Below are 13398 nucleotides of genomic sequence, written 5' to 3'. Positions count from 1 at the left end.
TCTCATTCAGTGGCAACAAAATCTACTTGACAAAATCTATATGACAGGTGGGGATCTAAGATCCACTGTCAACAAGAATAATAAGAAAAAAAAAATGAGTGAGAACTCTGTGGACTTAGGTTCTCGAAGTCTTATTTCCCTACGATAAATAACATTCAGATTACTTTTAAAATTGATTTTTGAACTATGTAAGGTAAAAACAGTAAACAATGTATTCGTTTGACATTTTATGATTTTTGTAACCAAAAAAGTTGATATGGGCTGGAGCATGAGTTCCAGCACCACGAGCTTCGCACAGCTTAAAACTAGTTTTAGCTTCACCTTTGCCAGACAAATTTGTATTTTCTCTCTATTAAAACTGACTTTAAATTGTATCTTATGATTTTTTGGTAGTGTGACGTTAGGGAAAGTACATAGCTTAGCTATATGCAAATTTAGTCCTTTATCAGTTTTAAAATTGTAATGAGGTCAAAAATTAAATAAACCCTAGCCCCAAAAATTAAAGGAACAAAAACAAAATTTGTTGTTTTTTTTAGTAATTTTCGATAGCTGAATCTTAATAAAAAAAATGATCAATCATGACAAAACAAAAGGCATGTAAAAGCTACATTCTTCTTATTGTAGGATTTTAGTCCTAAATATTTTATTTCAAATGGTGAAATATCATAATTATGGGAACTATTGAAAAACCAAAATTTTCCAATTTTTTTTTTATTTTTCTCCTAAGAAAGTGGGAAAAATTGTTCCTGATAAAATTTTAAGAAAATTTATTCATTATACTTTAAGTTTCTGTTTTTTCCAAGGCCTAGGACTATTTTAGACTGTAAAATCAGTTATTAAACCAAAAACCATACTCTTGACTTTGAGTATCAATATCAACACCTTAACAAAGGATCACTCTAAATAAAATTCAAGGATACATTTAAAAACTTCACTTATTTTTTACAAACTGTAGGTGATAAGTGGAAAATGATGCTTAATTTTATTGAAGCTGAGGGATTGAACTTTTGAGATGAAATAAAACATTATATTTTTGCAGCTGTAAATGATCTACAATGGTCGGAATAAGTATTTTGACAAAATGAACATTTTTCTATCTGATGAGAATAATCAGTAACGGTTAAAGATAAAATTAAGAAGTTGACGGTTATTTAATAAGAATATTATGGTGAATCTCATGATGGTCAATGTCAGTCATATAGCTGGTATTATGCTTCGAGGCTGCATTTTTTGTATAAAAAGTGCTGATTTGTGTGGGGAAAAAATTATTTTGACAAACGTTCTTTTTCAATGATGATGGTTGGTAAAGTAAGGTAATGGATTTTACGTATTTCAAGCACGTATCAAACTAACAGACGTGTTAAGGCTCCTATTTGTAAAAAAGTGGGTAAAACGGCGGAACTTAACATTGAAATTAGTGCATCTTCTGTTGCAAGTCATTATTCTGGTGTGTCTGTTAAAAAAAAAAAAACTGTGGAAAACTGAATTTATCGCGGGAAACTATAAATTACCAAACGTGAAAATACAAAAATATAATCATGCTATGCAAAATTTACCACGAATGGACAAAAAATGAAAAAAAAATGCACTAAAAAAAAAAACAGAGGTATTTTGAGGAATTCACTTTAAATCGCGGCTTGACTCCAAAATGCCTGGATTTGGAAATGCCATTGTTTTAACAAAAACTTTGTTAGCAAAATAATACAGTATTTACCTCATAAAACAAAAATTGAAAACAATAAACATATTAGTACCTATGCATCTTTCATTCAAAAATAAAGTTTTATGGACCACATTCCCACAAATTTTTATCTCAATAATCTGTGAAACTCAAAGGAACTGTTTTAAAGCTCCGTAAAAATTTGGTCAAGTTTTTTCCAGAAGCAAAGAAGCACAACAACATGTCCCTTTGATAATTAAATTTTTTTTTATAAGTTAATATCTTCTAAACGGTTAAAGCAATTAATTTGAGGCCAAGGACTTTTTTGTAGAACATTTAAACCTCTACAATAATCCATCTTACTAATTTAATAATAATGACTTTTCAGTGAATTCGAAAATTTTGAAAAGTAAACAAGTTTTTATATTTTTGTTTAACTTTGACCTCGAATATCTTTCAAATGGTTAGATTAATAAAAAAAGTTAATAAGACCTTTTTATTGGAGCAATCTGTTTCCTACAAGAATATGTCATGCGCGTTTGATTATTATAGTTTTTCAATTTGTTACAAAATTAAGAACAAAAAACGAATTTTTAAAGATTTTCTCGATTTTTGGACCACAAATATCTACTAAACGGTTAGATAATTCAAAAAAGTGTATTTAACCTTTTTTGTAGAGCGCTCAATTTTCTACAAGAATATGTAAAAAATTGGCTAAAAATTCAATTAATAAAAAAAATATTTTTTTTAGTAGAAGTTTGATGTAAGAATGGAAAATAGAAAAGCGGAGGACCATCCCATTAAGATAAAGAGCTCATATTTGGTGAGTATATTCTAGAGGTGTCTAGCAATCGAGTTTTCGAGGTACCAAATCAAAAAAACGAATTTCAATTTTTTTTTGACCCACCCTAATGTTTATTATAATAAAAAAGGTCTAAAAAAAACAATTGAACAACGTTTTGATAGACGTACAATCTCTGTGAGATTAAATGCCTCACATTCTTTTCTTTACCCGCATAATTAGTGACAAGAAATGGAACACCTTACTCCTTTGCGGCTTATTTTACGATCAAAGTTATGACAGAAGGTAAATTAAACTGGAAAAATTCCTTACATTTTATGTCTTCATATTTTAATTTTAAGTCAAATAATTTGAAGGTAGGTACCTAATAAAGACTAAAAGAATACTTCTAGACTTGATGTGGTAAAAGAAAACTCATTAAATCAGCATTTATGTACCTATATTTAATGAAAACTGACTCCACTTTGACTTATCTACAAGCTACAACGTTTCAAGACCAATACCATTTGATTACTTTCTTTATCTAAGATATGAAGAATCGTCGTGAATTCTTCAAATTAAGACGAAGAAGATAAATGTCAATTTCGAAAACTCATCTAAATTGTATTTCGTTTAAAATTAAAAAAAAAAAAAAACTTGAAAATGCAAAGTCCCCGAACTGTCAAATATTGACTTTATGACTTAGGAAAAAGTCAAAAACATCCTTTTTTTATTGTAGGTACACGCATATTTTTGTTTTCTTCTTCAAATTCCACCCAGAAGTTAAGAGTACCTGTCTGCCTGGTGTGTCTTTTCACCTCAAATACTATATCATGCCTTTTTCCACTTTACCAAAAAACCACTAAACATCCCAAAATAAATCCTATTAAAGTAACTTTCGTCATCGTTTGGTGTATAAATTGTGTTTTATTTCCCTTTTTCTGGCTTCTACCTCCCCCACAAACACTAATCACCATCAACCAATTTTCATTAACTATTAAAACATTCCTTGGCGTTGATGTATACCTAACCTAAAAATACTCAAAAAAAAAAAAAAACTTTCAAAAAAGTCCTAAATAAAACTCCACTTCTCATCATCACTTCTGACGAAAAAAAAACCATCCCAAATGGTTGGTATTTTGAGATTCCAGGATCAAAAAATAAAAGCAGTGTTTTTGTTGTTGTAGTGTTACACTCTGGTTTGGATGGTTTTTATTTGGTGGGCGGTTTGATGATTCATGTTATACTTACGTTGTTCTCGTCAAAAACCCTAAACACAAGTGAGGCAAATTTGCTGGGATCTCCTTGTGGGAAGAACTGTTTGTAAATTTTGATAAAACCCTTGATTTTAAAAAAAAACAAACATTAAATCCAAAAATGCCACAGAGTCATCATGAACGGCGGCAAACAACGGAAGGTAGGTAAAGAGATAGTACCGCCAGGAACAAACGAGGTGTAGGTACACGCACATGGAATCATGGGACGAACGTCAGAGATGAATTGTGTCGGTTTATGTCCCCAAGGATTAATGTTGTGGTGCCGCCATTCACCCGAAGAAATTTTTTTTTTTTTTGGTTTTTTGATAAAAAATTATAGAATACCGCCGAGATGAAGGTTAAAGATGTTCAGCATCAACATGGAACGAAAAAAAAAAAAGAAAGAAGGAAACAGAGATAACGATTAGAACAGAAGAAGAAAATAAGAGAAAGTTAAGTAATGTAGATAAAAAATTTTAATTATTTTAATTTGAAAATTCTATAGGCGTGTGGGGAGGTGGATAAGGTAAATATCTAATGAAGCTGCCACTGGCAATAAGTTTGTGTGGGGATGGATGTTTGATTTTTGGTATGAATGAGTGTTGGAGTAATGTTTGTCTTTCTAATGAATGAGAGGATTTTTTTGACTTTAGGGGAGAATGATGCGAATTGACTGACAGGTGAAGTGTGAAATTGAAACATTTTCACCAAACACAGAGGGGGGAATAAATGACTTACACCAATGATGATAATGGTTGGAGGGTTTATTTGCTTTTGGTACTTACTTGTTCTGTGAGTAAACCGTTCGGACAGTCTTTTAGAAAACCTTTGTGCCTGGTAAGAGAGAAAAACAAAATGAATAAACTTTAAGCTTACGTTAAAAATTGTAGAATTAATAAGAAAATTTGTTAATGAAACCAAGGAAAAAAATGGAAAATTTGTTAAACTTAAAAAAAGAAAAGTAATACAAATTATATAAGTAGTAACTCGTATCTCGTACATTCCTATATACCAGGAGTCTTCTTGCAGCTTGGAGCAATAGTTTAAATTGCCTACTTTTCTTAGAAACTCAGTTAAAATACTGATCACAATACACTTATTATTTCATGTAAAATAACAATGTTTGCATTGTAATTTGTTAGGTAAAATCTTATTCGAGATAGTATTCAAGGGTTTTGTTTAATGTTACAAAAAAAAAAAAACATTAATAAATAACAACTGAAACGCTCCAAGTAACAATTTAACTTGCATAAGGTTCAATGCAAACTATTTTTTGACTTGTTAAAGAAGAAGGACAAGTCTTATGCAAATCATTTTGGCGCACATTACCGAATTTCCCCAAGACCTTCCTCAACAGGCAATCCAGAAGCTAAAAGCTTGTGACGAACAGCGTAAAACGACCTTATGCAGGCCTTTTTACAAAACAACGAAACATTTTAGCGAGGCTATAGCTTCGCTAAGGAAACTATCATTTGCATTGGATGTTATAATAAAGCCTTATAGAGGTTGTTATAAGATGTTAAATTTATGAATAAAAAAAAAAGATTTGATTGAGTTTTATTTTTTTGTTCTTTTAATTTTTTTTTATTTTGTTTTTCTTCTTTTCGACCATAGCAATGCATTTTCTGTTGTTCTGAAATGGGAAGAATTTTATTTTAATTAAAGAACAAATTTTTTAATTTCACAAATGGCCCGGCCAGGAATCGATCCAACGTACCTCCGCATACCAGCGCTGCACTCTACCAGTAGGCCACGCTCCAACATTAAAGATGAGTGGAAAAGAGGGAGCTACTTGATACCTCACATTGAAATGCAATGTTTTTTTCGAATTATTAGACAAATTGCATACTTTTAAGAAAAAAACATTGCATACTTAAAAGAAAAGATAAAAGCATTGCATACTTAAAAGAACTTCTTGGAACAAGGCTTATAGAGGTCTTCTGTCACTTGAAAATACGATGCTTCCTTAGAACAACGGTTCAAAAAGGTTGACTTGCGTAATTAAGCCTTAAACGAAACCTATGCAAACTATAGCTTGTCGAATCGAAGAAATTGGACCTTATGCAAGCCAAATTGTTACTTGGGCGGTATTTGAATTTCCAGGACTATTCCATCAAACTATTAAAATGTAAACTCTGTCTATAAAATTCATTCTTTGTAGGACTATAATAAAAATGTTTCGTTAAAAAATACAACCTTTTAACAGTCTGATCTGCTTGAACTCTAATATTAAGACCAAGAATGTGTCGTGAATTTCAATTTTTTATCTGTGCTAACGTACAATTTAGGAAGATATTCTTTTTCATATATATATATATTTCTAGAAATTATCTTACTTTGACAAATGTAATTCTTGCGTAATTGATTTTCATGACTAAATTTATGTTTCTTGGGCTGCTGAACCGAAATCCTAAATTGTCCAAAAAAAACTGTTCACTTTGTATGAATATATCAAAAGGAAAGAATTCGGGTTTTTTTTATTCAAAAAGTGTTGATTGCATAATTAAAATTCACCAAAAAACTTAAATTTTCTCTCAGCGACGAGTGCTCACCTAAATTTCAGAATAAAAAAAAAAAAAAAATTGCACCACTGGATGACAAGAACTTGCTCTTTGAATTTAAATTGCTAAAATTTTTAGGGCGTTTTATTTAAAAAGCAAAGCAAAAACAAATTAAAAATAACAAAATAGGTTCCTCTAAGGAAAAAACCTTTTAAATGAAATTAACGAATTTATGAAGACAAAATTCAGTTTTTTTTAGAAAACGTTACAAATTTAACTAAAACAAATAACCAAACGTTAGTAAAAAGTGGGATTTTTGATTTTCTAACGGGTAAAGGTATTTCAAAAACGTGTTGTGATAGAATTTTTCTAACTTCAGATCCAAGTTCAACACACAAAAAATCTATAGAAAAAAAAAGATAAAAATATCTTGGTTTCTGTAACAAAATTCTTGTTGACCAGTGTAATTTTATGAAATCCAGTAGCCTTAATATCGCATTTAAAAAATGATTTATATTTCTAAATGTCAAACCTTTTAGATTCTTTGAAAAAAAAAAAATAATAATAATGCATATTTACACTTACCATTGTCTGATTTCTTTTTCTGTGACTGAAAGTAAAAAAGAAGAAAAAAAATCTATTAAAACCACATATTTTTCAAATCCAAAATATAATGCAAAATTTTCAATAGAATTCACATAGACATACACAAAAGGCATTTTCTGCAAGCTTAAAAAATATCTATTACTATATCCAATATCATCCACAACAGACACTTGAATTTTGAAACACATGTTTTTTTTATCATCCACATGTAAAGACATGAATATAGAAATTGAAATAAAGACTTTTTTTTTATATATATTATGATATCAAAATGAAAGGAGTCCTTAGCCCTACACATACACACACCATCGACCTGTAATTCTACCTCAACGACAAGCTTTTAAGAATGCAGCAACCTTTCCCGGGTGCAAAGTGCAAATACACACACACACTCATTCACATCCACACAGACACAAATAATAAAAACTGAAAGGGAAAGTCTAGGTAAAGCAAAGTATTATAAAGTTGAACTAATCACACACATACGAGCGGAGCCGACCTGAGCTAGGAATATGAGAAGTTGAAATTATTTACACTCGAAACCATGCCTCCATACTCTTAACGAGGTCCTTTCACTCGCTTTTTTGCACCCAACGACACCGAGGTCGACTCTGGTGTGTGTCTCCCCATCAAATATAACCTACCATAGAGCGGAACAATTCAAACTGTACATACTATCATGTATATCCTTTGAATAACCCACCTTGGCACCTGTTCAACCATTGACGAGAAAATAAGGCCATGATACAAATTTTATAAATGTTCATGTACCGTTATAGATGTGATGGAGCTCAGGCTCAGGATAACATTGGTATAGTTGAGGTATAGTTAAGGTATAGTGTATCGCTTAGATGCACCTTCAGACTTACAATGAGGTAAGGTAAGTATAGAGGTACCCAAGCTTTAGCTAGATTATAATGTTTGGGTGATGTTATTTAGGGCGTAATAAGAATTTGAAGGATATTTTTCTCTCTTCTCCATAGAATTTAAAGAGTATCCTTTGGATGAAATTGTGTGTATATGTGTGTAGTTTAGTTATATTTCATTCGATATAGAAGACAAGCTCAATAAAGTAAAAGAAAATATATAAAAATTACGTCAACGTGAGAAGTTTAAAATAATACCTCTTAATAAATCTTTTAGAATGCTTTTGTATATTTACGTCAACAAACAAGATGAATTTATGGGGTTCTCTACGTCTTAATTATGAAACAAGTAAGATCCTTCACACATCACTTCAAAATAAATCTAATTAAGACACATAACTAAATATACTAGACTAGAGAGTCCTTGAAGGGGAACATATTTTCTTCTATATTTTTTTTTACATTTTTACCTTGGCAACAAGCAGGGAAATAAACTGAGTGGTGGTTGTGCGTTGAAAAATAAAATAGGTATGTGTATCTAAGTATTGTATAAATTTACACCTTAAGGACATCGCATACTGAAATTGAGTGATACCCAGTAAACATGTTATCAAATTAAATTAAAAAAACATTGAATTTTATTACTTGTTTGAATGTTAATTTAGAAGAATAAAGTTTATAAGTGTATTGGTCTTGAACAGATTATATTTATGAGCTTGACCTTTTATTATTCTGACCGTTTCAATTGTGACAACAACAGAATTAGCATGGCCACGACAATATGAAAATGTAATGAACTCATTTTTGTTTTGTCTCAAAGAAAGTCTATAATAGCGCTCAGTATACTCTCTCTTTCTCCCACTCAAATACAAACTTGTGAATCTGAAGGATATCAGAGCATTTTTTCATTTCGTGACATAAATAATAAAAGAATACAAATTTAGTGTCGTTGGCATTTTGTTTGATTTTCTTTTTTATTATTATTTTTTTGTTTATGTCACAAAAATGATGTTGCTTTTTACCCAATTTTTTTTACCCATTTTTTTTTAGTTAAAAAACAAAGGAGAAAACGGATCGAGGTTTGTATACTGTCCAGTCAAGTTGTATTGAAAGTGGAAAAATCTGGTGTAGGTTCGTAGTAATCTTTATGTTTTTAGGTTGCTTTGAATGAATCTGAAATTGTTAAACAAGATTTCACTAGAAAATCCTAATAAATTACCGAAAAAATCAGACAAATTGAATTTTTTTAGTCGTTTTTTTTATTTGTAAAATAAAAGAAAACAAAACTACTAAACTATGTTTCTTATTTATTCTTTTTTAATGACCAATGGCTTGTATTCGAAAGACCGTCAAAAACCTTTATAAACCATCTCTTTTTTAAAGAGATTTTTTTTTTTCAATCTCTTCTTTTATTTTACACAATATTCTTTTTGTATAATAGCCCATTTTCCTTAAAACTATTTACATATATGTATGTATATTAGGGTGTCCTAAAGGCCTAAATAAGGGGAATTTAACAAAAAAATTTGTTTGGAGGTCATTAACCCGTGCCTCTAGGGCCATACTATCCCCATACAAATTTGTATGATAAATTTTTAACTTTTACATAAATTTTTTCGATGTCATTTTCTAGGTGGATAATTGTTAAACAAAATTCAAAAAAAATATTGTAAGCAAATCATTTGCAGTTCCCGCAAAAATAAATTTAAACGTATAAAAACGGCAAAAATTTTAAATAAAAATTTTAAAAAAATTAAAATTTTTGATTTATACACACATTTTTTAATTCAATATTTGAAAAGAATTAAAAAACCAATAAAACTGCATTTAGAATTGTGTGATAAGTGGTGTAAGATAAATAAAATAAAACGTAAAAGCAAAAACTAGGAAAACACCTAATAATTTCAAAAACCGAAATAAAATATTAAAAAAAAAAATTTAAACGGGAAATTTTGAATGTAATCTTTTAAAGTAACTATTTTCCAACCAGAATCAACAAACATTTTAAAAATAGATGATTTAACTCGAGAGAAAAAAAAAATTATGTAAAAGTTAAAAATTTTCCATACAAATTTGTACGGGGAAAGTATGACCCTAGAGGCACGGGTTAATGACCTACTTTCCCTTATTTAGGCCCTAAACTATTTATATATCTGAGGGGTGTCTCCCCCGAAAAAATCACTTTGGGAAATAACGGACACCCTAATGTATATACATATATAAAACATAATTTATCTGTGATTTCTGATTCCGCTTTCTTCATTTTTAAAATAAATATCACGAATCACTAGGGTGTATACGTACTTTTTTTTTAATGATTTTACATGAATATGTACGAGACCGTTTTATTTGCTTATATAAGTTGTATTTTCTTACAAAAACACAAAGAATATGTATATCTTTTCTATTTCTTAGTATTTTTTAGGCAATGTAAGGAACGGTTAAGAAACTTAGAATAGATGTTCTCCTGTTGATTTTATTTTTTTTTTTAATATTTTTATATGTACCTACATACTTTTTCTTGTTACGGTTACCCTCTCAAACCATGGATAAGAAATATTATATCTTTTATTGAAATAATTGCTGTTGGTTTAGACTTTATTAATAAAGTTTGAATAAAATTTAATAATCTTGTTGTAAACAAAAATGAGGGGTGTTAAATTCTAATTCTAACCAACAAGAAGTTATAATGTAATGTGTTATATTTTAATACCGTAACATGGGGTTACTTTGCCCCGGCGGGGGTAACTTTGCGCCACTGAAGAAAAAAGTTAGTTTCTTGATTCACGCTCAGAAATGTTAGATTCTCTACATCGAAGCTACTGTAATATACACACACACATATATACATCTGCCACGTGTTGCAACGGACCATCTGCCGGCAGTTTTTAAGAAGCAGTTGACCTGTGAATTTGAGGTAGGAAATTCGTGTTTTTTTTGTGGTGAAAAATTTGGTGTGTAAAACCAGTTGTGTGATAATTTACAAAGTGTGTACAAATATTCTAGTTATGATATTATTTTGTTAATACTCTGCGCTTGTCATTTGTTTGTTTAATTAATAAATAATAATTATTGCATTTTTTTTATGTGACTAAGCAGTTTTTTTTTGTTTTGGGGTTACTTTGCCCCAGGAGCAATTTATTTTTATAATTAAATGTGTTTTTAATTCTATGTATGTTTTTATTGTTTTTAAAAGTGAACTATTTTTTCGTTTGTAAATTGTTATTAATGTTTATTTTAAACATATTTTGGTTAAATTAATGAAGTTTTCTGTTTTTTTCTTTAAATTCGTATATATTTGTAATCAATTAATGAAATAAAAGAGGCTGTTTTGTTTTTTGTAAAAAAAAGAGTTGTGTGTGTACCTACAAATTTTTTTTCTGACAGATTTGAAGCTTTGATCCAGGGCTATTAAAATACAATACTAGCTTTGCTCCAGCTCTTTAAATACAGGCAGTATAGTTAAAAACTTCAGGTGGAGCAAAGTAACCCCGCCCCTTGGACTACTTTGCCCCACTTTTCAACTTAAAAAACAAAATATTTTTACCGTTATTTGAATGTTTTTTTTAGAATTAATGCATTATTTCATGTCTTATCAATGAATTAAAATAAAAAAACAAATAGATACAAAAATGTCTCTACCATTTTTAAGAGGTTTTCTAAAAATAGTGCAAAAAACGGAGCAAAGTAACCCCATGTTACGGTACTTTTCTATTCAAAATAAGGTTTTAAATACAAAAATATTTAAAATCAATATAAAATTTATTTAAAAAAAAAAAAAAAAATATATTGAAAATTATTTTTGTTGGCTTTGAAAAATGCAAAATTCCATTATCTTGAAAAATTGTGACTCAGAGAGATGGTTTTTGGCTCCGACTAGATTTTTTACGATGAGAAAATCAAAAATGTTTGAAACTTCCTTTTAAATTTTGGAAATAAAATGAAAAAATTCAAAATAAAGTTTTTTACCATGCAATTGGCAAGAGCAAAACATAATGTAAAAATCCTCTTTAAGGAAAAAAATAAGCCTTCAAAACAGCTAATCGGATATTTTATATTTTGTTTTGCTGAATTATAATATTATTATTTTGTGGTTGCATTTCTTCCCGTTTTTATTTGAATAATAAGGGAAAAAATACAACCACAAAATAATGGCCAAAAAATTCTTCATACAAAATCGGGCTTTTTTGTTTAGACTAAGCCATTTATGCTGCAAGACTTTTGGTTTCGATGTCCAAACTTATTAAATAATAACTTTAGGATTTTTGGTGATATTTTGCAGTAAAGTATTTTAGACCGGGCGGCCACTGCAGAAACGCTCAACTCACCGAGCTAAAGAAAATTTCAAATTGGAAGTGAAAAAGTGCTTTTAGTAGTTACGAAAACCACAGGTCTTGCCGTTTGCATCCTGGCACGATTGGCGTAGTAAAGTGCATTGTACATCTCATAGTGCTAGAAGACGATAACAGTACACTCCCAAATAATAATATTTAACGCAGCTTATCCGAAAACTTTGATGAAAATGTTACCTGCTGAAAGTAGTTGTGAATGTCCTTATTTTTTCAAATTTCCAATTTTTGCGTTTTCTGCCTACATTCAGGCTATCAAAACTTTGGAATTTCTTTTTTTTTTCATATGTAAATAATAATGTTTCCAGAATATGCGAAATTTCATATGTTCCAGGTCTGGCATTTACATGAATATTTCAAATAATGTTTTTGTCAATTTGTTTTTTGTTTACAAGAAAATTATTGATTTTATGCCACGCGTAAGGGTTTTTTAACATATCATAATTCTTCATAATTCTTTTTTAATTAAACCTTGAAAAAAAACCTAATTTGTTACTGTCAAATATGTACTTACATCAAAAACATACATAAACCCAAATTTGCCACATCACTATATATTAAAGAAGAGTATTATAGCCTCTCAATGTTTGACATGAAAACATCACACATCAAAAATTCACACTCACTTTTAATATTGAAAAAAAAAAAAAAAAATAAAAATAACGAATATAATTGACATTTTATTTATACCACAAGCTCAAATAAAACATCACTTTTTGATGGTCAACACTCAAAATGAGTGTTCTAATCTCCAGACCATCAAACATATCCATCCAATTAAACTACACACAGGAAACATAGTAAATTTTTAATTATTCGTTTATGGATGTGAAATAGTGAATGGCTGGACATTAAAATTGTACTGCGGTTTTAATGTTTTTTCATGTAAAAATAATGTCCTGGTTTGTTTATAAAAAAAATTAATACATTTTGAATGACTTGTGAGTCATTTGTAGATGGATATGATTGGTTTTGGACAAATTGACAGTTATAGTTCAATTTTTTATATTTTTTTGTGTTGATCCTTATTGACAAGGATACATGAACATTATGTATGATTAAAAAAGGAAATGTCCATAATAGAACTCATATTTTTTAAGAATAATACTTTTATTCCTCCAACTGAGAAATTTCCCTATCCGCTATCCATGAACTCAAATCATTTCCCTTTCCTTTGTTGTATTAAAACTAATAAACTTCAAACCCCTTCACGACCACCAAATCTTTTGTTCAAAATTTTATTCAAAAGAATAAATCATTTTTTGTCTCTCTCTCTCAACCTACTTGAAAAGAGTATCTTAGCCTTTACTTAATCCTTAAAAAATATCCCATCTAAAAGATTTATATTAAATCCAATCTCAGAGCCAAATCCCTTTTAT

At 29.5% G+C, this 13398-nt stretch overlaps 1 protein-coding gene across 1 annotated transcript in view; it reads right to left on the bottom strand.

Annotated features, from left to right (window-relative positions):
• The window catches only part of LOC129912460 (frequenin-1), a 150670-nt gene that overhangs the window by 6970 nt on the left and 130302 nt on the right, over positions 1-13398 (bottom strand). Inside the window, exons 3-5 of the mRNA XM_055990716.1 lie at positions 6784-6808; positions 4483-4531; positions 3693-3782 (exon numbers count right to left, since the gene is read on the bottom strand). Coding sequence (XP_055846691.1) covers positions 3693-3782; positions 4483-4531; positions 6784-6808 — 164 coding nt within the window. The remainder of the gene's footprint in view (positions 1-3692; positions 3783-4482; positions 4532-6783; positions 6809-13398) is intronic.

The sequence above is a fragment of the Episyrphus balteatus genome, chromosome 2 (genome assembly GCF_945859705.1).
Source record: "Episyrphus balteatus chromosome 2, idEpiBalt1.1, whole genome shotgun sequence".
Classification (NCBI taxonomy): domain Eukaryota; kingdom Metazoa; phylum Arthropoda; class Insecta; order Diptera; family Syrphidae; genus Episyrphus; species Episyrphus balteatus.
Note: the sequence above shows the minus strand (reverse complement) of the source record. Positions and strands in the feature narration are given on the sequence as shown.